We start from the raw sequence: 26,681 nt of genomic DNA, 5'->3' as shown, positions 1-26,681 counted from the left end.
CATGCAGGTTCCTTTCGGACAAAACCTTTTTTTTTTTTTTTTTGTTCTATGTGTATATGAAATGCATCCATACTCGCATTGCATTCTTCAGGAATTTGAGATTGTTCCTCCTGCTAATGCAGCAGGGCACAGCAGTTACCTGCACTGCAAAGGTTCTCCTTTAAGATCAGTCATGCAGCTGTAGTGTGAGTGAACAGGTTTGAAATAACATTTGCCATTTAAGCTACACTTTTTTTTCCAGACCTCACTTGAATAAATTGTCTTTTGGGCAAAGCCCAGAAAAGTTTGGACAAATTCGAGATAGCCCTTTAGGAACAGTGTTGAGCACAAAAGAAATAATAATGCATTTTCTATCAGGTAATATGTTGATATGCCATGCTGCACTTAAAAGTAAATAAATAAAAAAACTACTGAGAAGTACCTTCTTTGTAAAACTTTGGGTGGGTTTTGAGTCAGAGCCTCATGAGGTCTGATGGAAATGGTGGAAGATTAAGTTCTTACTTGTCAAAGATGAATAGTAATCCTGACATATTTGGTGACGTAAGAAAACCAGAGGGATTTATATAGTCAACTTTAGGGATCTAAATTAGGAATCGAATCCCTCTGTACAAGTCAGTGAAACTTAAAGACAGCTGAGAGCGGTTTTCCTCTATTGGCTATAAATGGAGCACAGGGAAAGTCACTTTGTATCTTACATACCTACAGTGAGGCGCCTAAAATAGATGTCATGAATAATCCCTAAAATGAATAGCAGTGTGCAAGAATGCAGTCATGAAACTTAATCCAATTATCTCTATGACAGTTATGTCCCATTCTGCTTCCCGGGACTGATGTCGAGCCGTATGCTTTCTTTAGACCTACTTCTGTACACATGGCAAGAAGCTAACAGCATTTTCTGTCCACCCTCCCTGCTGACAATGATGCTGTGTAAGGCCAAAGATGTGATGCTCCCAATAACAGTAACTTCTTCAGGTGAAGAAGGTCACAGATTAAAATCCCTTTGGCTCAAAAGATCTCCAAATGCAGGTTGTCACCAAAGTACTCAACTGCCCAGTTATAAGAGAAGGAAAGTATCTGAAGATATTTGCCTAATTCACATTTTACTACACTAACTAGAAAAGTTACTAAGGTTAGAATGTCACTGTGCTTTTTGCTGTTTCTTTCAAATACCGTATGGTCTCACCAGCACATGTGCCCAGACCACATTGCATTTTTGTCTTGCAGCCCTCAAAAGTCCTGTAGTCGGCTAGGCAAACATTTATAATCTCCAGACAGCCCTACTGGTATCAGCAGAGCTGTGATGGTGCAGTAATTTAGCTGCACAGTGTGGGTCTCTGCACAGGATTAAAGAAATTACATTGACGGTAAATGGAGGGGGGAAAAGGCTACTATCAAAAGCCGACTGAAAGGAAATGCTTTCATTTTAGTCACATAGTTGTCTAGTCAGGAACAGCATGCATATGCAAAGGTCTGAAATAATGACAGCTCCTTTTAAAATAATAATGGTAAATGTGAATCTCCTATGTGGAAATCTGTAGGTGGGGAAGTGGAATCAAGTTTAGGCTTTGTGTGTCTGTTGAAATGAGAAGATGGTGCGTTTGTATAAAGACAGGGCATCTAAAGTCCATTCATCATTTTTTGATCCTTTCAGAAGTAACTTATTACCCAGGAAAAGCAAACAGACCAACTGATACCGTCTTAGTTTAAAAATGTATGATCTGGGGTGAATTTTGGAAGACAGGATTGTTACAAGGTGTTCCACTAATATTATTATTTCCATTGTGGGAATGCTCAGGCCTTAGGGATGGCATTCACAGGCACTCCTGGGTGGCTTAGGAACAGAAGTCTGGTGCCGCTTGTGATTTTAAATGTGCATGTACACTACAAAGGAATGATCATTGTGTATTACGTTGACTAAGTATAGGTGAATTTGAGCTAGTTTTTCTCTGCTTTAGAAGCAGGGGGATTTGTGGACTAAAGCCTATGAAGTCCCTAAAGACTATATAAGGAAAGTCTCAAATTCTTTGTTCGGCAATCCACACCTCTACTGAGAATATGTTATGGTTCCACAAAATAGAAGTTGAAAAAGGTTTTGGCTTGAGAGTGTTATAGTGACTGAGACGCAGATGAAATGAAGGCATCTCATCTTCGTTGCTAAATTTGCAGGGCCCCAGGTGGTCCTGTGCAATGTGGAAAAAAACCCACATCACCACATCCTACACTGAAATTGGTACTGGAGCTATCAGCAAGCTAGGAGAGTCTGTCTGCTGTATTGCAGTTGCAGATGGGATACAGTTCATATCACTCGGTACTTTTAAAATCTCACTCTGACCACCTGTGGCTGATGAACACAGAAACTGACCCCTTCTGGAACAATTTAGTACAGTATTTAGATGCTGTACCTTCAGTAAATACGAAATAAAAGAGTTTTTTTCATGAATTCTCCTTGCCTGTGGGGACCTCAGCTCTATACTTGGACCTATGCTGCAGAGTGGTTTTTTGCTACCTGTAAGGGCTCTGAAGACCACTGCTCAAAGACAACAGGCTGAAATATGCTCATTTAAGGATGTCTGCCTAGTGGGTTGTGATTGCATTGATTACAAACCATGAATCATGGACATCTTGTTCCTGCATTTGTAAGATTAAAGTAGGCTGTATAAATAACAGTCATTACAGGGTTTTTAAGTGGATGACCATTCTTGCTTCCAACAGCAAATTTGGAGAGCTCATCATTATCTTTATATGTACACTAATGGGATGGACATCGCATTCTACTGTTATAGATACAGCACTTCATCTGTTTTTTGGTTGTTCTTTTTTTTCTTTTGTGCCAGTGCTACTGTTTCCCACTGTAGTGAGCTACAATGGATAGAGTCACAGCAAACATGAATATTGTGTCCAGCCCTGGACTTTCCAGTGAGCCCTTAAGAAGGTATCTAAAATTACTTGGGCATTAGGCAAAACAGTATACAAACTTGGGTCCAGGCTGGTTAAAACCACTTTGAATTTGGTTTGGAATCGGAAACTAAAGCAGAAGTAAGTGAAGAAGAAGTGTCCCACCTCTATTAGAGCTCTCTCGTGGGGCATTAACCAGCCTGCTTTTTGGGGTACCGTATTCTAGACTAAAACTCTCTGGCTGCTGCATCAAGATGAGCTCCATTGCTGTTGCTTTGTCTTTCCTAGCATATGTCCTTGATTTCAGTTATCTTGCCTGCATATGTAGAAGGCTAAGGCAAACCAACTTCCTTAGTTTGCTGACGACACCAAGCTGGGAGGAGTGGCTGACACGCCAGAAGGCTGTGCTGCCATCCAGCGAGATCTGGACAGGCTGGAGAGTTGGGCAGGGAAAAAGTTAATGAAATATAACAAGGGAAAATGTAGAGTCTTACATCTGGGCAGGAACAACCCCAGGTTCCAGTATAGGTTGGGGAATGACCTGTTAGAGAGCAGTGTAGGGGAAAGGGACCTGGGGGTCCTGGTGGACAGCAGGATGACCAAGAGCCAGCACTGTGCCCTTGTGGCCAAGAAGGCCAGTGGCATCCTGGGGTGGATTAGAAGGGGGGTGGTTAGTAGGTCGAGAGAGGTTCTCCTTCCCCTCTACTCTGCCCTGGTGAGACCTCATCTGGAATATTGTGTCCAGTTCTGGGCCTCTCAGTTCAAGAAGGACAGGGAACTGCTGGAGAGAGTCCAGCGCAGGGCCACAACGATGATTAAGGGAGTGGAGCATCTCCCTTATGAGGAAAGGCTGAGGGAGCTGGGTCTCTTTAGCTTGGAGAAGAGGAGACTGAGGGGTGACCTCATTAATGTTTATAAATATATGAAGGGTGGGTGTCACGAGGATGGAGCCAGGCTTTTCTCGGTGACAACCAACAGTAAGACAAGGGGTAATGGGTTCAAGCTGGAACACAAGAGGTTCCACTTAAATTTGAGAAGAAACTTCTTCTCAGGCAGGGTGACGGAACACTGGAACAGGCTGCCCAGGGAGGTTGTGGAGTCTTCTTCTCTGGAGATATTCAAAACCCGCCTGGACGCCTTCCTGTGTAACCTCATCTGGGTGTTCCTGCTCTGGCAGGGGGATTGGACTAGATGATCTTTTGAGGTCCCTTCCAATCCCTAACTTTCTGTGATTCTGTGATTAGACAATAGCATTACTGCCAGTCTTTCAAAGCCACCATTCTTCTTAGAGTCCCAGTCTTGCGGGAGCATAACTTTACTTTTTCAAGGAGAGTTGATTTTGCACAAAAAGCAGTTTCTTTTACTTTAAATTTCACAAGGAAGTTGTGTAACTAGAGCAAATATTTGTGTGCTAGTCCCAGTTTCACTGCTTTTCCTACACTACTAGACTGGATTGGAGCAATATACTTTCAGGATGTCAGGTTCTCTCTGCCGGACTCCTAGCTTCATGATTTCACCTCTAAAACATAGAATCTACTTTGTTTTCCATGACCATTTTCCTTTGAGTATATGACCAAACACTGTGCAATAGAGGTCCTGATACCCACAAAAAGACTACGTCTCCTCCTTTCCATAAAGCTTATTTCTGTTGCTCAGTTTTGATGTTAATGCTCTCTCTTGGTTTCCTTGCCTAACTTCTGAGGATACTCAAGTTTTTATCCCATCTATTGGTTTTGGAGTGAATGCATTTTAAGAGAGATGCATGTATGGGTTATTTTCTGTTTTCCTTGGGAAAGATTGAGTCTTGTGTTGACTAACCATATATGCAGGCAAGAATTACATACAGACATACAGAAATATTCCTGGCTGTTCACATAAGAAATCTAAGAGTATAGTAAAACATGATTCATAATATCAAACTGGAATTGTATAGCGTCAGTGTCCAAGTTATTTATTACAATCTAGGGTATTCTGACTCATCTTCAAATCTTAGTTAAAGTTCAAAGGAGAATTTGAGTTTCTGCTAGGTGGTATTAAATAACCAGAAATTGCAACAGATATCAAATCTGGAATGCCACGTGCTACCACGTGGTATTGCAGACAGTGAACACATTTATCTTATCCTGCATTGTGTGTCAGTTGCGGGGGGGGTAGGGGGCACACTAAAACCTAACTTAAAGAAAGTCCTATGTTTTTTTTGAGTTACCAAATTAATCTTCTTAGCAGAATTGGGACGGAAAATGCTTCTTCTCCAGGCAAGTAATGCAGCCGTGCAATTAATTTTCTTATTCACTCCCAGTCCAGAGAACTCAACATAGTTTCATGGGATGCACTGCATAAGTAATGTTAATATTGCTATGTTTGCTCCTGGAGACCATTTTTGCCTTTGGTAAATTGATTCTCATTTATTCTGTGAATGCAAAATGAACAGTTGTACTAAACACTATAGTTTCTCTAGCCTGCAGAGGAAAGGTGGATATAATCTATTTATTTCCCTGGTTTTCAAGCCATGCGTACACTCAGGTGATTTGCGGAGTTGTTGGACTTCCACCTATGTGTTCAAGAATCAGGCTGCTTCCAAAACTGGGGGATATAGATGCCATTGGGTAGTCTGGCAAATTTCATTGTCTGTGCCTGAAGGAATATTAACAAATGACACTGTTCCTTCCCAATTTTGACATATCATTTTCAGTAGCGATGGGAACATATAGTGTAGAACACAGACGATCTATTAGCAGAGACTCTTTCTTTACCATAGATTAATTACACTTGCAAGACGTTTTAGAACATAACAAACATAAGAAATGCATATATATTTCTTTCAGTTTTATCAGTGAACGCTGCAGTACAATTCTAATTTCCTCCAAGTCTTCTTTTTTGCAGGTAGGGTACTGACACCTCTCACCTTTCCTCAGCCGCCTTTTTTTTTTTTTTTCCCCACAAATTAGCAGAAAATAGAGGTGTGGGAAGGGGTGAAGTCCACAGATTTCTGGGAATTGTTTAAATAAATAATATTTCAGTTGAGCATTCTGCACTAGGTTTCTGTGTCTTGTGTGGGCAATCATGTAAATCAGATGGCAGGTTCCAGCCAAGACCCAGCTGGCAAGGTGTAGGTTTTCCAGCATAACTCTATGGGCTCTTTGGCTGCCAACAGTCCGCCTCCATTAAGGTGACTTGCTGAGTTAGCTGCTAATTGGCTCTATGCAATTAATTTCCAATGCTCATAATCACTATGATGTCTAAGGTACTTGTAAAACTGATGAATTCGTATGTATGATTTCTCTGAAGTTCGGAAATATTACAAGTACCATTTTCCAGATGAAAAGCTGGAACAGAGACAATTACGTGTTAATATTGTTCTACATGTTAATTTTAGTAATGATGTTATTATATTAAGCTTTTGTACAGATCAGGGAGTAACAAATCTTCAATCCTTCAAGTTACATAGACAAGAAAAATATTGAAGGACAGGCACAGTCCATTAAAACAATCAGTGCCATAGCAGTTTTGCTGTAGGAAAAAAAAAAAGAGAAGAAAGGAAGAACAACTTGTAATGTGTTTGTTCATGTTAAGATGTTGTAGTAGTAGAGTTCAATGCACAAATTTAGTGCATTTAGCTAGCGTTTTAGTTGGCAGACTCTGCCTTCAGTCAGCTTAACCAAAGCCATCCCAGAAGTCAGTGGCTGAGCCTTGTTTGTTTTAGCACCACTATCATGCTCTGCTTGGGCAGAAGTAGCACAGAAAATAAACAGTCCTTGCTTTAGCAGGGCCCATTTCCACCTAATTGCTTACATAACCCTCCTGCAGCAAGTTTTCAGTGTATTGACTTTTCAGTAAACACTGAACAAAATGAGTGCAGTTGCTTAAGGACCAAGGCCTCCTGTGGTCCAGCTTTCTGGGAGCAACTGAAAAAGGTGGCGGTGATATAAAGAGACACTTTTAAAAATACCTCATCATCTTTTTAATGTCATTCTCAAGTCATTCCTGAGGATTTGGTGTTTATATCACAGTATAGACTGTAGCTAAATATGTTTACAGGTCATCTTTTGTTTTCCTGTTTATATGTAAGCTACCATCGAAGTTACCTGAGGTTCTTTTTACTTTTCTCTCTTCCTTGCAGCCGCAGCAATACCTAAGTGAGCATGAACTTCCAACCAAGACTGTCAGCCTATGGCTTAAAATTTGGCATGCGGTAAAGTGCCTGCCTGTACAGAGTGTTACAAAAAGATGGACGCAATTGGATTTTGAAATGACTATATCTCTGCAACTTTTTCTTGTGGGGATATGTCAAAGACCACGTTTTTCTGCCACCATGAGTGACTAATCTGGATGACCTCGAAAACAGAATCATGGCAGTGGTGACCTCAGTGGAAGAAGACATATGGCTTTGAAATTGGATCCTGTATTTCTACTCCTAACAACAGACAAAATCTAACAGTCTTCTTAAGGTATTGATTTCTGCTAAATGTTGGAATAGAAAGAGAAACTCACAGAGCTAATAGTCAGGACATTTCCAGCTTCAGATTTCCAGATGTTAATGTTGGAGAAAAAAACCTCTATGCTCTTTTGGTTTTTGAAAGGAACCTAAATATGTTCCTCTGACAGTTGTAGTTGAAGTTGGATGAAAAATAATGAGAAGGAAAATACTTTTCAGTAGAATTTTTTAATATGTTGATTGATTGGTTTTAGAATTGCCCAAATATTATAATAACAGTTTTTATTGAATAGACTGTATTGCCAAAAATGACATTCCTTGTCCGGTGTTACTCAAATAACTGTGTTTTATATATGCCCATGTCTGCTGCTTTTACATTTTGAGAGTAGAGCTAAGAAAGCCTTTATTTGGTAGAGTTGGGTAAAGTCATCTAAATGGATATAAATGTGTGGACAAACCATCTTTTCTGAAAACAACAATATTTTGCTCGAAAATTTGCAGCGTGATATGGTGCCTGTGAACTCAACCATCTGTCAGACTCCACTCTTTGATCTTGAAGCCCTTGGTGAATTCAGTCAAAGATTTTAAAGACACTGGGACTCTGCAAGTTACGTGAAATGGCATCGAGTAGGGGGGAATGTGACAGATTTCCTGGCAGGAGAAATAGCTATGCCATGAGCATAACTTCTGCTAAACTCAGAAGAAATCTACTGGGGAAAAAGTGTTTAGAAATACCCTGCTCACAGGGTAATCTTCAGAGCTTACACTTTCTGAGAAACTATATTGCCTTGGAGATAGAAATCTATAGGAAACCTAGCTTTAGTTTCAGTCTTCACAGGTGAGCTTATTTCTAAGAAAAAAATTTTTGAAAAAAAAAAAAAAGAATATGTCCAAAAGCAAACTGAACACAAGACAAACATGGCAGTATTCCTCTTTGTTAAATTAGCTGATGCTGAGTGATTAGTGCTATTGTTCAACTCAGCTGTTAACTCTTAGCTGATTTCCTAGTGCTTAATTCCCAGATAATTTCAAAGAGATTTATGCATGAGCTGAGAATTAAACATAGACTTAAATGCAGTACTGACACAGGCATTGTATAGGCATACATTTAATATCAAATATTCTGAATCCAGGCTTCAGCAACATCTTTAAGCACACTGAAGTTGAAGGGATTACTCACATTCCTACAGATCCCTGCAGCCTCGAGCACCACGTTGATATATGGTGTAGTAAGGGATTAGCAAAAGTCTTATCTCTGAATTTGCTGAGTGGCAATCTGAACGACTGAATTCTGGTGGTGTTGAAAGAAGCTTCAATCAGTTAGTTACTTCTCTCCTGCATCTGGCTTGGCAACCAGTCAAGAAGAGCAACAGTGCTCATTTCCTATTCATGTATTATGCACAATTCGCTTTGAATACCTTGTTTATTCTAACACGAAGGGGGAAGATGTGAGAATTGAGGACACTCCTCAAATATTGAGCCACAGATCAATAGACAAAAAGTTTTTAAATGGCTTTGAAATGCCTGCATTGATAAAGCTATATCCATTATTCTTCTCTCTGCTACTGGGGTAGAAATAATAAATATTTTAAGAATCCCAAAATAGATTAAAGTAGTAGTATTGACTAAGCAGAAACTGTTTGCCAGGAGATTAGGCTTTAGTTGGTAGGATTTAAATATGCCTGGCGTGTCAAAGTAATGTGACAAGCCAGTGTTTTCATAATGTTCCGTGTCTACCTCATAACTTGTTGTGAAAGGATGATGACTGTTGCCAGCTTGCTTTATTCTTATTAATATTTTTGAAGGTAAGAAAGTGAAATGGCTCCATTTCAGGAATTAAGTCATTTCTTTGTGCCAAAATACTGACAGAAACTCTTAGTGAGCGAAGATAAATTAGAGTTCTGACTCCTGCATCACAAAAAAGAAGTCAACATTGCTTGAAAGGAGCCTTGCTGTTCAAGCTGATGTTACTTCTTTTAACATTGCAGATGTGAATGTCAAGTGAGTTTTCTATGTGAATTTCTGTAATATGAAATGGAATGGACTATTGAGCTCAGACATTTTGAAGCTCTGATTTTAGAAGTCAGAGATAAATTTAGGTAAGGGGAATTCAGAAGAATCAGCAAGTGGAACACATGGACCTCAGTTAATATTGTGACATCATCTGTATAGCACTATTTGCAGCCCACATCTAATGGGATAATTGCCTTGTTGTCATTGCCACTGATAATTTCAGCCCCCTGAAAACTGCACTTGTAATGTCTTCCCTTGATGTAGATGGTGTCTGAACCCCTAGTGAATAGCTCTCTATCTACCTCCATTCTAATCCAAAAAGTCAGCCTTTCCTATGGGTCCAAAACAGCAAAACTCACACCCAGGCCCTTACTCAGCACAGCAACAGCAGTAGTCTCCTCCTAGTACATCTCCTGTGGACCAGCCTTCTCCTGAGCTGTCCTGATCCAGTCACTTCTGTCTGCTCCTTGCTTTATTCCTTTGACCTGGACACCCATGTCCTTATGCTGGTTTTCTCTGCTGCAGCAAATATTAATATGTTTGTTTTCTTACTAAGACAAGACCCTTTGCTGTTTAGTTGAGATCTTCCTATTAGGACCCATCTTCTTTTACCATGCTGATGTGTGTATTACCTGTATCTTTGCTCTGGCAGCAAGCCCAGCCCTTGTGCCCTCTGTGCCAGATGGACATACAGAGTCATTTTCCACTCTCCTCTCTCCAAAGTCCTTCTCATGACGGTTGCCTCAGTACCCTACTCACCAATGACAGTAGGTAGAAAATGGACAGTTTCCATCTGGGGCTTCAGTCGCTTTTCTGCTCTTTGCCCATACTACTCTTTGGTTTCCTGCTTTTTACCATCTTCTATATATTCATCTGGGATTGGGAGCTCTTTGAGCACGGACTGGCTATTTTGAAACTCCTGTGAATACTGTAATGTTTGATCTGCGATTGATGTTTCCAAACTGTGCTGTGAGGGTCTATCAACATGCCTTACTTGACGGAAAATACCACTGGCACATGAAGGAAATGGCATGAAAGTCACAACCAAGATAAGAAGAGAAACTCTTTATTACAGATGACTCACAGGCAAATAGGAAAACCAACCACCAGCACTTCAGAAGAGGAGTCACTGCAAACCTTCACCTCCTCACCTTGCAATAATTCTGAAAGCACCTGTAGTTATGGGCCAGTCCCTTTGCATCACTTTGCACACCACGGTCCAATTGTTTCAACTGAGAGCAGTTCTTCAAATGGGACAAGCTCCTGGTTGAGATCATAAGCAGGAGTTAATTTACTTGCAAAGAATGCATGCTGAAAACTGGGGAGTGTAGTCCTTTGCTTTTCCAGTTTAAACAGAGATACAGCAGACATCAAAGAAGGATGCAATATTGCTGGGAAATCACATATTAAATAGCGCTTTACTGGAAAAGTGCTGTAATTCCTACCATATCTTACAAAAAAGGCAATAGAAAGCATTTCAATGTATCCTACATACACAAACAATACAACATAGCTGTTTCGTAAGCAGGGATTAGTGGCAGGATACTGTTATAGAAACAGCACATATTTTCCCTTGGGAAACTTAAGTCCCCACAAATTTAGCCCATTCAAGGCCACAGAGAAACAATGTGTTGCTTGTGCTCTTGTTTCCTTTCCTAGTTGCTGAGATTGACATTTTACAAACCGGGTTTCTGTATATTTTCCATTTTGTTTAAAAACTACAGAGTTCTTGGATCAGCACCCTTTTTTCCATTCAAAAAAATTAGCTAAATGCATTCCTCTCCACATTTAAATTTTTCTATTACTCTTAAACCAGACAACATGGAGTTATTCTCACTCTTCAATGCAAGAGAGTAACTGATGGAGCAATACCATGATGAAGTACTTCAGAAAGGGTTTTAGTAGAAAAACACAAGAAATTCATCTTAAATTAGTTTAATTTAAATAGTTCCATGACAACAGCTGAGGACATAACTTCTGGGAGATGTGGATGCAAATTCAGACTGTAGGACTCATTGTGAACTCAATGAGCTGCAGCTGCTGCATCTGACACAGACACCACTACATCTAGCAACATCTTTTTAGATCAGAGACCAACTCATCCCTAAGATAAGCAGCCATCCATCTGCGTTCTGGCAAGCTGCAGCTGGACATTAGGTGGCAACTGATTTGTTCACCACTTAAATTGCATTTTCTTGTTTGGCATTTTAATAGTAATTCGTGTGCAGTACAGATGCCCTTTCCCCTCCCATACACTACCTGTGATTGCCAACTGTGTAACGAAGAAGGTCATTCGAGATTTCCGCTTCCTCCTCCAGGTAGAGAAGAGCACAATGGCATTTCCAGCAATTGTGACAATAAAGAGAATCCAAAGAGTCACCAGCTGCTCTGTCTGCATTGGAGAGAAGGAAAAAAAGCATATCTGTAGGTGGATGGGTAGTGACTTGGGTTAAGCCAGTCAGTTATCCTAGGACAAATGAGATAGGAATGGAAAACAGGAGTGAAATATGAGTTTTGCCAATTGATTTCTAATTTTTTTTAGCCTAAAAGATATTTTTCTTTCTTTCAGAAAATACTTAACATGCATCATTGCTGGTGATGTTCATCCCAGCTTGATTTGCAGTAGCTGTATATTACTTCTATCTTCATGAAGCCACTAGCTAAAATGACAGGCAGCCCTCAGTTTTCTCGTGTTGCTCCAGCAAGCTGTGAAATAACCAGCTGCCTCACTTTGCAAGGAATATTGATAGATGGGCTCCTTTGGAGAAATGGGGAAAAGAAATACTTCCCTTCTTCCCAGCACCAGTGAGTCTGAGTCATCCACAAGCCCTGGGAAATTCAGACCTCCACTCCATGATCTAGATGTGCACCAAGATTGAAAAGAAAGCATGACTCAGTGTAAGGAAAAGTAAAATTGTGTAGCGAACATTATATGATGACAAAACGTCCCCTAGTGGCAGTTTGTACAAAGAAAAGAAAGTAAGAAAAAAAGTTATTCACGCTCTCAAAGTATGAGGATCCTCTGGCCGTAAGAACAAGGCCATACGTATCCACGTTTGCTTGTTTTGTGAATGTACGCCAAATCTTCTCCCTCCTTTTGGCCTACCAAAACCCATTTGGTCCCCTCTAGATGCAGGATAGTTGTTTTTTGGTGGCCACTCTGTAGGTTTCCCCTTGCCATATGAGAGTGTGAAGTTCATGTTTTCTGCATAGGAGCCAGCCATCTCTGAGGCTGAGAAGCATGAAGTGTGGCATCAACTTGAAGAAAATACTATGCATTTCTGCAAAATTCTCACTTGTAAAACCTATCCTGTGCAAATCTGTATGTAGTGGCATGCAGGAAGATGGTTCTGTTGCTCTTCTGCAAAGACATGTAGAAGAGAGTGGATTTTTCACAGAAACAGTTAGGTTTGAAGGGCATAAAGCAGGGGAGTTCAGGAGAAAAAAAATCCTAATGTATCCAGCAGCAATAAAATTCACATTATTATTAGAGTTGAAGAGAGAAAAAAATGTACATATGGCTCAGCAGAACTGGTAGTTAGGAAGGTAAAATCAATTTCCATAAGGGAACCCTCTCCCAGAACCTGCTGCTCCTGAGCAGACCTCTGCCTTGGATGTTTCAGGAGGAGACTGTCTGTATGAATTAAATAAAGAAGAGCCTTCAATCCCTTGCTCTGCCTTCTGTGTCTTTCCAATGCTTCAGATGCATTGGTTGCCTGGATTCACGTCGTAGCGATTGAGATGAGTTTTGGGTTATGTCAATGCAATGACTTGGGATCTTCCAGTTCCTGACACCAAACCCATAATAGGGAGAGCTAGTGGAAAATGCAGAAGGCAGGTGAGGGCTGTAGTTGAAGAGGGATCCCAGCTGCTGGCCCTACAGAAGTGACCCCAAGCCTCTGTCTTGAGCAGGTTGGGGGGAAGGAGGCTGCCAGTGAGACCCGTGCCTACCTGACGGGGCTGATAGTGGAGCAGGAGGTGGGAGCACTCATTAAATGCACTTCACAGCCACTAACCCATGACTTTGTCATGGGTGAGCAGAAATGAGGGCTTCAGGTGCCTACAAAAGAGAAAACAACTCATCTGTGAGTGTGGAGAGTGAAGGTGAATTGTCAGGAAAGGAGCAGGGGCAAGGAGTTTCTTGCCCTGCCATGAGCTTTAGTGCCTCCTCAGCTGTGAGCCCCCTCCTGGCCAGGAGCCATGGTACCTCCTCTGCGGAGGAGCCACTTGTGGGAACCAGCCTCAACTTTCCTCCAGGCAGGTAGCCACATTACCCTGTGGGTTATGTGGGCATGCAGGAAAGGTTAGACAAGGTGCATGAGCGATTTGAGGCTTAAGCATACAACGAAGGCTGTGTTTCAATGGTTTCACTTTTCCAAGCATGATAACTTTTGCTAAGGCAATCTACTATTTGGGCCATCTCACCTAATTTCAAAGCTCTAAAGAGAGACTACTCTAAATTGTCATAGTGAAGTCTAAATAATAGCAGTATCTGAGATGAATCACCATTCATCTCACCTACCTTGGGATGGCCTGTCTCCACTGATTATAGAGTGACCTGGATAAGACAACTTGTGTGGGCTGGATGCTTAGCTTTCAAACAAAAAAAGCCTCTCCAGCTATTTTAGGTGTCTGCAAATCTCTTGGATTTCTTGGATACAAATTCCCTTCAAAATGTGTGGCAGAGACATGATGGAACTATTTTTATGGGGATTATTTGCTTTGTACAGGAATTGGAAGGAATTGTCTTTTTGGAAGGTGATTAAAATTTTAAAAGTAATATTTCATATCACTTTTGTCCTTGAAATAAGTAGGTTCTCCTCAGGGTTTGTCTTTTCCATTCCAGAAAAGATGTTTCACACATGAAGAAAACTGAGGGGCAAGACTCGTTACCCTTTTCTCTGGTATAAAATCAGGAGAGCATTTTCTTGAAATAAATTCTGCATTCCTATATTAAACTGATGTGGATACGAACAGAACAAGGATGTGACACTCAAACCTTATTATGATACCTACAGAAGAAATAGCTATGGAGCAACAGAGAATGTGTTAGAGGGGTGTTTCCCCACCACAGGGGCACCGCACTTACGGTTAGTTTAAATCCCCTCCTGCCAAGTTAAAAAGCAGTGCTTAACAGGTTAGCAATTTTAGGCTAAAGCTCTATGGAAATATACAATTAAACCAGACTACAAAGATAATCTAAAAGGTGCAAAACTTGAATACAGGAGAGGTACGATTGAAAGGCCATGGACAAAGGAATAAAGTTAAAGTTCCTATTAATCTATTTGTGGTAGCTGCCATTGAGAGAAAAGACAAAAAGATCTCATTCTTTGGGATTAAGGAGCTATAACAATAGGCAACTTAAATCACTGCAGTCTCTCTCAGTCTGTGTTAGCCTGCAGAATGAAAACTTCTATGGTTATTAATGGGATGCCCACTGTGATAAAGGCCTTCGTGGAGGCTAGGATCAGAATTCAAAATGATCTTGATGAATTGGAAACATGCACTGGAAAAAAAAACCAAAACCAACAATGTTGTTCAACAAAGGAGAAGTGCAGGACTGTGCAGTGCAATGGGTGTAATAACATCGGGTTGGGCAAGCCTTCAAAACATCTCTCCTGAAAGCAGCAAGTAAAGTGCCCCACAAGTGGAACATGATGTAATCATGTCGCCCTGCCATGAGATTGACAACCACCGTCATGAGATCAAAGCTAGTCTCGTGTGCCTCTGCTCTAATCCTTCCACTGTACCCAGCCGCTGTACTGTGCCCACTCCTGGGCACCGCGCTTCCAAAGAGACATAGAACAATGAGTTGACAGCAATCTAGAGGATATAGCCAGGCAAAAAGATAGAATGAATTATGTTGCTTAGTCTAACAAAAGGCACTCCACAAGCCAATATGAACAGAGCCTTGAAGACAATAATAGGATGATGTAAAAAAGGAAAGAAATAATCTCTTCTTCAGATCTGCTGCAAATTGGCAAAAAAATCAGTGAACCAAACCTGCAGCACGAAATTCAGGTTGATAATTTAAAAAAAAATTACTTTGAAAAATCTAGAGATTGACTTAGTGAAATCTCCATCTAGCTATTAGATTAGAGGGACAGCTGACTGATCCCTGAACTTCAGCCCAGCTGCATTTTTCTATAATTCTGGCTTATTCGTCACCTTAAGGTTGCTTAGACATAGAGGTGTTTCATTTCATGTCTTCTTTGTTTATCAAGCAGAAATCCTCTTTTTGCAACAACCTTCAGCAAGGTGATTTACAAAAACATTGTTTAGTAATATGCTGCACTGACATCAGAGGCATTTTGGATAAAAAGAAAAACAATAACATCTCCCAAACCCCTGTGTAGAAGCTTTTGGCAAGGGCTGCTTTTGCAATGGGCATTGCTGACTACATTACATGAGAATGCTGTGAGGGAGATTGGTGAGAGACATAAAGAGAACACAGAGGTCTCCTTGCTAAATTGGTGAACTGTCATGCTCATGATCAGGTTCAATGCTAGTAGATTGCATTGCACTTTCTTAAAGGAAAAAAAAAGAAGAAAAATCTTTTCTCATCATCTAAAATAATCACTTTAATTGCAGGCCATGTCAGAAAATGAAGGAGTCTAGATTTTGCTTTTTTTTGACCCTGTTGTAGAAGATCTGAGAAGACCTGGAGTCTTGAAATTTCAATACTGAAAATGTTCAGGACAGATTTGCTATTTTAACAGTGCCCATTTAGGATGGAACAACAATAACAAAAAAACAAACCAAACAAAACAAAAAACACAACAGGAAGATTAGTTTCCCAAGGCAGACAGGTGCCACGCAGCTTGACTGATTCCAGTCAGACATTTATAGTCAGTTTACCTCAAAGGCAAATTGCGCTTAAGACTGCAACACTGAAAGAAATCAAAGACAGAAACTCATCAGCACAATTTAACTGAGGAATCTTAAAGGTACTGTCACAACCTCTGACATAATTCACAAAGGTTTTTTTTAAATAAATAAAACAAAAATAAATAGAAAACTTTCTGTCTCATACTGCCATATTTCTCCACAGCAGAAACCCTAGAGGAGCCTTGTGGGGTCTAACTGCTGCCTAAAATTATCTAATGGGAGGATGCAGAGAAGATTGAGCCAGGTTCTTCTCAAAAGTGCGCAATAAAAGGACAAGAGGCCACAAGTAAGAGTTGTAACCCAGGGCGTTTTGATTAGGTATTAGGAAAAAAAAAAAAGTGAGGGTGGTCAAACACTGGGATGGGAGCCAACAGAGGCTGCAAGATTTCCATTCTTGAAGATATTAAAAACTTGAGTGGACACTGCACTGAACATCTGGCATAGCTTGAATTTGCTTTTGAATGGTTGGCACAGGTGACCTCCAGAAGTCCTCCCGTACCTGAATTACTACGTACACACAAGTATGCCTGAGGAATGTGCTTAAAACTAAAATACACTTACACAGACATAATCTGATGAGTGCTTTGCACAAGTTATATATTATTTATTGTATCACAGAAAAATGAACAACTCAGATATTTGTGGGAATCTTTATGTAAATTAAAATTCACCCTGCAAGTAAAGAGTACAGTTGTAAATGCTAGTGGCATGGAAATGCCACAAACATTAGTTTTAGGAAAAGGGCCTTTAAAAGTATAAGATGGCATTTGTCTTATGATTACATGGAGGCCTGAGATGATGAATTTCTGCCAGGGTGTGTCCAACTTAAACACTGAGCTGTCAGAAGTAAAGTGTGATGCCACGGAAGGGATCATGGCTATTGTTATTTTTACCAGCTACGAAATAAATTTTCTTTAATACATAAACAAAGAACAAACTTGGTTAAAGTGCCAACTGGAAACATCCATGTTTCTGCTTGTGTTGAAACTTCCAACACAAGTTGGGTTTTGAAAAAAAAAACCAAACCAAACCAAACCAAAAGACACAACTAACAGAAATCTGCTTGAATATAAGCTGTAGGTACATTACACATACTTTAGTTGTAGAAAGCAGTTCTGACTGTCAAGAGGGAACAGAGTAAAGGGCACCAAATATCTTATGAAAAGAGGGATAGTGGTCGGAATTCTTAGGCTAACAGTAATCTTTATACAGTAAATGGTAGTCACCTGAATGTGAAAGTTCAGCTGATTAATTCAAGTCACCTCTTAATGCTCAAGAAAAGCTGCAAAAATGGCTGGATCACTCTTGATTAATACGCTGTTGGGTCTTGTCTCAGTAAGAAAGAAACACACTAACAACTGAGAAGATCCCTCAAATCTTATGCCCTATTTGTTACAAGCAGCAGAAATTGTGCTGGTCATCCTTGTAATAGAAGCGTGTTTTGAGAGAACCTTCTCTATCTAGCAAGGCAAAACTGAGATGTTTCTATACAGAGTTCACAAAAGATGTTTCTGAAAATTTGAGGAAAGCAATTTGAATGGCACTGAAGAGCTCTGGGAAAACTCATGTGGAGATAAGAAAGACTGAGAAAAGAGAAAGTTCAAAGCTAAGTTTTTTATTTTATGTTTGAATGTACTTTCACTATGATTGAATTTGAGAGGAACATATTTGGGCAGGCAACAAGCCCTCCAAGGGTTATTTGGTTTTGGTAGAGTGGCCTGGAAATGAGCCTGATTCAAACTGCATAAATGCTAGTGCAGCCCCAGGTTTGGTTCTGGGACTGTTGCTTTCCTGTTTCATAGAATCATAGACTAGTTTGGTTTGGAAGGGTCTTTCAAGGGTCACTAGTCCAATCCCCCTACCGTGATCAGGGACATCTTCAGTTGGACCAAGTTCAACATCAGTGGTCATGACTGATAGCTTTCTTGTCTACTTCTGCGCAGTGACTGCTTTACTGAGATGGTTTCTCACAGACTGGCCATGTTATCCTCCCCGCACATGGCTACAGGTCATTCTGGTGATCCTGGGATGCATTGCTTCATGAGGTCTTCACAACACGTCAGAGATGCTGGCAAGAGTCACTTCTTCATGAGTCCTTATGGTTGGAAGAAGAGCATAGATGGAAGGGACCCGAGCTTATGTTTTCTATTCTGCCAAATCTGAGAATCAGTTTTGTTTGAGTTTGTGTCTATATGGTATTGCATTTGAAGTCTGTGAATGTTAATGTGTCATATAGAGGAAAAATCTAGAATATTTTCTTCCTTTTAGACTTAGGGAAACAGACAAGCTGAGGAAGCCTATTAATTAAATCAGGATACCTTCTCATGGAAATAGGTAATTATGTTATTAATTTCACTTCTTTTTGAAATGCAGCAAAACTGTATCTTTTTTTCTGAATCTCTAGTTTTTAAAAAATGTGTTTCTTAGCTCTTGACTTCATCATCACAAGTGAGGTAGGGGCCTTTCAGTGCACAACATTTAATGCATGTGAATTGCTGTGATCTTTCCAGGCTTAAATAACAGGTAAACAAACTACCTTCCACCTTGCTGCAAAATCCTCCATAGGTGTGACTGGGACAGAGGGGAAGACTTTCAGTCAATAACAAATTGTAACAATTCAATTTTACCAGCAGATAGATCACATTTGCCATTCTACTGTGTTTCGGTACAAGATAGATAGTGGAGATAGTACTGTTCAGTTATTGCAGGACTTTTTTTACCCATTGCACCCTAGGAAACTTCCACAGAAGAAGGCAAAGAGATATCTCTGATTTTAATGTAATCATGAAAGACGTTTTTTCATGGTGTACTTATCTATTTTTTCCTAAAACATTTTCAACGTGAAGAGATAATATTAAGTCACTCAATGGTCCATCCATAATTGTATGATTTTGATAGCCGTATTAGAAAATGTGAAATGCTGGGTTTATTTCTGAATCATGAAAAGGGATAAAATAATGAAGTATGCCTAATCTGTACAATTGAAACATCTCAAAAAATGGGAGAAATTAATACTTTCTGGGCATATTTATACAGGACAGTCAGATAGACACAAACCCTGTGGCTGTGTGGACCATGGAGGCAAACATATGAGGGATGCTTGGATAAAACCGTCCAAATCATTTGGCTCAAAGCTACCCTCAGTCAGGCTGTCATGCAGTCAGATCACTTCTCTGTTGCATTTAAGCTACTAGATGAAGCCAGCCTGGACAATAGCACTGCAGATTTGTTTCGCAAGCAGTTCATAGGATGATAGAATGGTTTGGGTTGGGAAGGACCTTAAAGATCATCTAGTTCCACCCTCCACTAGAACAGGTTGCCCAAAGCCTCCTCCATCCTGGCCTTGAAAGCTTCCAGGGATGGAGCATCCACAGCTCCTCTGGGCAGCCTATTCCAGTGCCTCACCACCCTCATGCTGAAGAATTTCTTCCTTATATCTCATCTAAATCTACCCTCACTCAGTTTAAAGCCATTAGCTCTTGTCCTGTCACCATATGCCCTTGTAAACAGTCCCTCTTCAGCTTTCTTCTAGGTCCCCTTTAGGGGGAAGCCTAGGGAAGGCTGCAATAAGGTCTCTCTGGAGCCTTCTCTTCCCCAGGCTGAACAATCCCAACTTTCTCAGCCTGTCTTCATAGGAGAGGTGTTCAAGCCCTCTAATAATCTCAGCGTCCCTTCTCTGGACTTGCCCCATGTCCAGCTCTGGGCCTCCCCCAGAACTGAACACCGTACTCCAGCTATTACATTCCCTTCTACACTCCAGCTATTGCACTTTATATCCAGCTATTACATTACTCAGCTATTACATTCTCAGTGCAGCATCTCAGGAACAGCAACAGTCACGATGGCATATTGCAGAGGCTGCGTTCAGGAGTACCTGACACCTTATTTATGTGGACTTAATTCTCCTCTTCTGCCCCCACGAAAAGATTGCAAAGTTACTTACGAATTATTTGATATGCTTATTTTTCTGAAATGTATGATTGCATTTGCAGAGATTACTCCAGAAATTTGACAGCATCCATTATTATTTTTCTATTATGTATTCAATGATGGGATGCCCTGTAAGCTTTGCTTGAAAAATCAGAATGAGCAATAGCATAGGCAAATGCTTTCCAGGTGATAAAGAGACTCCTGCATTTGGATGAAATGAGAGAGACAACAGATTCTGACTTAAAGAGGCTCTGAGGATACCTGAAGCCCAGTCCTTGCTACCTGGACATCCTACAAAACAAGTATATGCAAACCTAGTCTGCATGCATTGGTGTCCTCAGCTCTGTGCTGGAGATGGTAAGCCCTAACCTTTGTAAAGACCATTAGGCTCTATGGATAAGCAGCACATGGTCTTAGAATCGTGTTTACTGTGGCATGGCTATATAGTCTTATTTAATATCTGAGCTATGTGGGCTAAAACATGCAAGTACAGGGAATGCTACAGTGTAGGGAGAGGACAGTCACAGGCAGAGAGTCGAACAGTCCTTCCTGAAACAAACTGGGAATTTAGATCATATGTGCAAAATCAGTTCTGGTGGATTTGATACGCACATTGTTCCTCCTGAGAACTCTAGCACTTCAGCGTCACTGCTGTGGCAATGCTGCATGGCACAGTGACCAGTGCTCATGGGGCCAGAGGGAGCGGGACATCAACAAGTGGCCCAATGGCTGGGGTTCACGCATGGCAGGAGAGAGACTGGGGTTCCTAAACAACCTTGCGTGTAAATAACAAAACTTTGTGTCCTGCTGCACGGGTGAGGACTCAACTCTACATGTCAGAAAACAAAATAAGAAAATGAACTAGATGATGGAAGTCAGCCCACTCTCCCGGGAAGCAGGAGGTGGTGGTGGGAACCCAGTCCCACTGAAAAAGGAACATTGGCTGGGCTTTTTCTCCTTTTGAGCACTCCAACATTTATTGTACAAAAGTAGCGCATCCCATTTCTCAGCAGACCTCTCGAAAAAGAAGCAAGCCCTACTCAGTCCTCTCTGACACTGAGCACATGCTCCTACCATTGGGGAAGCTTTGAGGCTGTTGTGGGCCTGGAATGGGGAGGTACTTTCTCCAGCCCTGATGAAGCCTCCCAACCCTGCAGACAACCAGGGGGAACCTATTCTGAGATTTCAGCTTCTCTCCAGACAGGTTTCTGGTTTGCACCTTCTCAGATTCATAGAGAGAAAAAGGTCCTAAAGTAGAAGAAGGCCACGGGTGTTCAGATAATCTCTGTCCTTTTCAGATTACTGTATTTGGCAGAGGGCAGTTGGCATTCAGAGCCCTTTTAGAGATCGATTAAATGCACATGGGGGAAATTGTAAAGGGGTATGATAAACTCTCCTTTGGCCTGGGAGGTTGGAACTGTAGTTAATACTGATTTGCACATCTGTTCTGAATTTGGTGCTGACCCAGCCAGCAGGACTTCTTGTGGTTTAAGACAGTAACCAACCTGGATACCTCATGTAAAGGCACCCAGGAAGAAATACGATCTGGGTTTTCAGAGACCATTTGTGATAAAACAGGAGCAAGGCCTGAAGGCAGGTGGGATGAGCCAGTGCCTTTCCCATGGGAAGCACCAGCTCATCTTCCATGCTGCGCGGGTGCACCAAGTCCTGTCACAAAGGCTGTGACTCTGTGCCTCAAGAGCCAGCCTAGTTAGCACGCATGGCTATGGCCCCAAAGCAGACTTTATGGGCAAAGCCTTGGTGAGCAGCTGGCCAAAGAGCTATGGTAAAGACAACCAGAAGGAAAACATGTATTCCTCCAAGTGGATGAGATGCTCCATTTCCCAGCCAAAAAAAAAAAAAAGGCAATCTAATTTAACAGGCAAAATGCTTTCTAATCCGAAGCGGTGCAGGATTTCATTGTTAAGCTCTGAAGAGGAATAGGCAGAAACTCAAATGCTTCTGAAAGGGAAGCACTCATGGCTCAGCCTGTAACAGAACTTTTCGGCACTGAAATGCTCTAAGGCATATTATTTTACTTTTGTCATGTTGCCACCACAATATAACACAGACACTACCTTAGGTGGGTCCAGGCTGTTCTTCTGAAACACAGGAAGATAAGAAGAAACCAGCGAATACTCCCATAGTTTGAGCAGCATGTGGGGTACCCTACATAGTTGTCATTGGGTAAAATAATCAAGTAATTAACACAGGACCTGCTCCAGGTACTGGGTAAGTGTCACTCCCTTGTCTCCGTTTATTGGCTTAGATCATGTTTTCGTATAACTGCTTTGGTGAGTAGTTTACACCTGATTATCCCAAGCAGATATATATTGTGTGCCCTGTGTTGGAGTTCTGCATCCCAGCACAAAGGCTCTGGTGTCAACCTGTGCAGTGGGTGTTTGTCCAGCCTGCCTTTACTGTCAGCCATGGGCTACCATGTGTTTGAAAATACCAATAAAAGGCCAAAACCTCATTTGTAGCTACATTTTGAACACTGAGCTCTGGTTTTTAATCCATTCAGCCTATTCCAAGTTGAAACTTTTATTGCTTTGGTTGCTTAACCACAGGCTTGTGAAGAGGAAAGAGATGCTGCTCAGCTTGCTAGAAGGGGCAAGGACACAACCACAATGTGGGCGGCACTGGTGGAGGACAGCTAACCAAGTCAGCAGATAGCAGCAGCACCTTCCACACGTGAGCTGAAATTGCTGTCAGGGAACCCTGTCTCCCCTGCACCGTAGTCATCAGAGCAGGTGATTTATCCTTCTTTCTTGCAGCAGCACCAGCTGTCACTTATCTCCGGAGTAAAAATATTTCCATGCCTATCAACAGCTAGTAATTGATGTGAAATCAGTGAACCTCCTTGCAGAGTTCAGGCTATACGTGCCAGAGCTAGACATCCAACAGGGGAGTGTAAGCCTAATGAGAAGCTCTCAGCTAACAGAATTAAGTTTCCTTTTGCAATGGACGAGCATGCATGACTATCCATGATTTCCTAATGATTGTAATTTACTCAATCTTCCCTATTAAGGAGCATTTTTCTGCCTGAGGACTTTCTAATAATGGAATTAATTGTCACTTTTGCCATTATAAAATACTGCTCTCATGACATTGTTCAGATTTACAGCCCTAAGTGTGGAGAGAAGAAAGGAGATAAAGAGAAAGTTATTAAAAATATTTTGCTTGCCAATTTTGCTTTTTTTCGCGAGCATTTTAGGAGTCTAACATGGAGAGGAAAAATAGAAGAAAAATATTTTCATCCTCGAAATCTCAGATAAGAAAGTCTGTCTTATCAAGGAAAAAAATGTATCAGCAGCATGTTAAAAGAGACCCTTATTAATTAATAGTAGAACTACAGATCAAGTTTCTCCTTAGCAGGGGTGGAAACCTGTTGTAATTCCATTGATTCCACTGATATTGTATCAGAGCGCTAACGATATCACAGAAATCAAAATTGCCTCTGATCATATGCCCTTTTGCCCAACATATTTTCAAATGATGTAAGTGCCTATATCTTTCCAGCTGAGAGTGATCTCTTTGGTCCTGAGCTCCAGAAGGAATGGCAGGGTGCTCCTTGTCAGACTTTTTAATGACTTAACTTGTACAATGTGCCACAACAGTAATACATGGCATGCAGCATGAAATTAAACAATAACAACAGACACAGAAATCTGAAGGAAAGATGAATTTCAGTATCTCTTTCATCTTTTTCCTACATTCAGACATTGCAAGGGTGATGTTTGTTTGAGGAGATGAATGAATACATTTCCCATATCACTCAACAGCATTCACTACTGAATGATTCATCTGGAGCATTCTTAACAGCAGCCTTCAACAGACACTGCATCCCCCGTTCAAGTTAAAAACAAACAAACAAACCGACTAATTAGAACCTGTCTCTCATGATTAAAAAACAAACAAACAAAACCAACCAACAGAAACCCCTCTCACTTGTCTACAATGTTTGTTGCAGCTGGAAAATTGGAAAGAAATCCCTTATGTCAAAATGATGGTTATAAGAAAAGACATAAAAGATGTATTAAGCTAATACAAGCTTTTGATTGAAGATGCATGTATAATTACAATACCTCTATAGAAGAACAGTACCATCCCCTCTTGGAAGGGGATACAATAGGCTAAGACCTGAAAGTCTGAACTCCTGTTCTTATAACTATTCTGTTTTTCAGTAAATGCCTCATACATGCTGTTTGCTGCCTTTGCAGGGGAAAAAAACCACAAACATCCGGGCAAGAAAGTTTAGTAATCCTAGTTGCCTACCTGCAGAGGTGCTGAAAATGCACCCATACTGCAAGCATGTGAGAAAAGTAACGCACGCCTTAAAAGAATACCTTAAAAGAATAGTAAAAGGATCCCCACTCCTCTTCTGGCACCACTTCAGTGAAAGTCACTGTTTCAGTGCAGGTGACAAAGGTAAGATCCAGCCAGCCGGTGCCTCCCTGGGAGCTGCTGCTGGCTTCTGTGGAGCCGACCTCCATCACTGGATTTTGTTCGAGTTGTCTAGGTGCTTGTTTTTGTAAGAATTAACACAGCCAGGCTTCTCCCGTAAAGGCACAGCAACAAAACCAGCTTCTCACTGCTCCACCACTGGCTACCAGAGGTGTCGGGCTTCAATGCAGCTGAGTGATAGAAAAAAAAAAAAAAGCAAGCCAAGCTGGCATCGTCCCTTTGAGCTTTCCTTCGGTACAACTCTGACGACAGCCATCCACATGCTCTTTCCAGCAGCAGAAGCTGCAGCCAGTAAGAAAGTCAGCACATGGACCCAGCCATGTGCCTTGTGGACTCTGGATTGTCTTGCACCCCAAGTTGCCGGTCAGGCACACCTGTAAAAGCATGGATCTCCCCCTGTATTAAGCTCGGCAGCCTGGTTATTCCACTCAGCAGCTTTGCTTACTTACCCTAGCTCAGCCAGCTTTGATTTTGATTACCTGCAGAATTATGGTATATCCAAGTACAAGTACCGACACACTCTCCTGTATTAGCAAAACCTATTAAGTTTTTAGGCTTAAGCCATCACAGTTTCCCTGTCAATATCTACCTGACTTCCGAAGTTTTTACCAAGAAAAAAAAAAAAAATCATAAACAGGCCTTCGCATTTGCCTTTGCAAAGAGCTCAAACCTGCTGCGTGCCCAGTACAAGCAGTGCTTTCCTAACCATATGGAGAGCCTGTCTGGAAAGGTGTGGCTCCTAGAGATTGCTAGTGTCGCTTAGAGGCTCAAGGACTCTTATGAACGAGGTAATCAATTACCTTTCTACTCACCGATTTTCTGGGCACTGAACTCACTTTTCCCTCCGCTGATTCAGATGTTTTTCCCCATCTCGAGCAGTGTTACTCTGGGTTTACACCAAGTCGGCAGATGGAGTCGTGCACACCTTCCCTGCCCAGAGAGCAAAACCACATGTAAATCCAGAACTCGTTCAGCTTTTTGGAGATGGTCTCCTTGATACCAACACAATCCTAAGCAAAATGCAATGCATGTTCACAGCTATTTCCCATCAACTCAAATTCCCTTTACCTGCTCGTGGCATAACCCGGTCCTGTCTTCACAACGTTCCCACAAGATCTGTGCCCACGTGCCAGAGGGGACTGTGCTCACTCCTGCCTACATGAGCAGCAAGAGGGGGTTGTCTGCAGTGCCCTCCGCCTCCCAGGGCCAGTAGTCACAAGGGAAGGAGTCACAAGCTATGAATGTTTTGATGCTGAACTCTCCCAAGCTGAGACATGTCTGGACCTGGGGCTTTGGACCAGGCTATTCTAGGAACTGGAGAAACTGCTGAGTGTCTGAGTAGTATTCAGACATCTCCAGGAGATGCTAGAGTCATTCAGAGGAGGGAATGGGTCCAGGGCCATACAGATAATTAGTACCAGTCATGATGAGCAAGGATCAGCACTGATCCATATGCACTAATGATCAATATTTAACAGCAGCAAATGGTGCATAGGTTGAATGTGATTGGATAAAAATAAATGTTCTAGAACTCCTATGTTTTGCTGAAAACCATTGGGTAAATGTTCATTAATATATTATCCAAAAGACAGGAGTTAATCTTTTTGAAGTTTTTTCCGACTGATCATACAGGTTGACTCTGAACCTCTGTTATGAAGTAATTAGGTAGCATCCAAGCTTCTTGAAAGCATCCTATAGTTTTGGGTTTGTTTGTTTGTTTGTTTTAATCTTCTTCCTTCTTCTTAGCTTGCTTTCTTATATTTACAGAATTTTCTTTTTTAGAGTTAAAAGTTATTACACTGAATGTCGGGGGGTTTTTTGGCACTCTCATTCCTACAGAGCCATTCTGCTCAAGCGTATTACAGGCATTAAGAGGCTTTACAGTAGTTACATCGCACACCAGGTTGTGCACAGCTCTCAGGACTAACCAAGAGTGACTTCTCCTATGGCTTTGATAATGAGTGCTTATGGTGCTATAAAAGAATATACTGTGCCCCGCTACACCACTTCCCAGTCTACACAGGGCTAATTCAGATCTTCCATTTACTATTAG

The 26,681-nt window shown here is 41.3% G+C and overlaps 1 protein-coding gene across 1 annotated transcript in view; it reads right to left on the bottom strand.

The window, feature by feature from the left end:
- Window positions 1–24,774, bottom strand: part of NPSR1 (neuropeptide S receptor 1) — a 61,617-nt gene extending 36,843 nt beyond the window's left edge. Inside the window, exons 1-2 of the mRNA XM_065629515.1 lie at window positions 24,511–24,774; window positions 11,603–11,735 (exon numbers count right to left, since the gene is read on the bottom strand). Coding sequence (XP_065485587.1) covers window positions 11,603–11,735; window positions 24,511–24,657 — 280 coding nt within the window. The 5' untranslated portion in view covers window positions 24,658–24,774. The remainder of the gene's footprint in view (window positions 1–11,602; window positions 11,736–24,510) is intronic.
- Between the last annotated feature and the right edge of the window lie 1,907 nt (window positions 24,775–26,681).

This window comes from Caloenas nicobarica, chromosome 2 (assembly GCF_036013445.1).
Source record: "Caloenas nicobarica isolate bCalNic1 chromosome 2, bCalNic1.hap1, whole genome shotgun sequence".
NCBI lineage: Eukaryota > Metazoa > Chordata > Aves > Columbiformes > Columbidae > Caloenas > Caloenas nicobarica.
The sequence above is the reverse complement of the archived record's forward strand: the minus strand, read 5'-3'. Positions and strand labels throughout refer to the sequence as shown.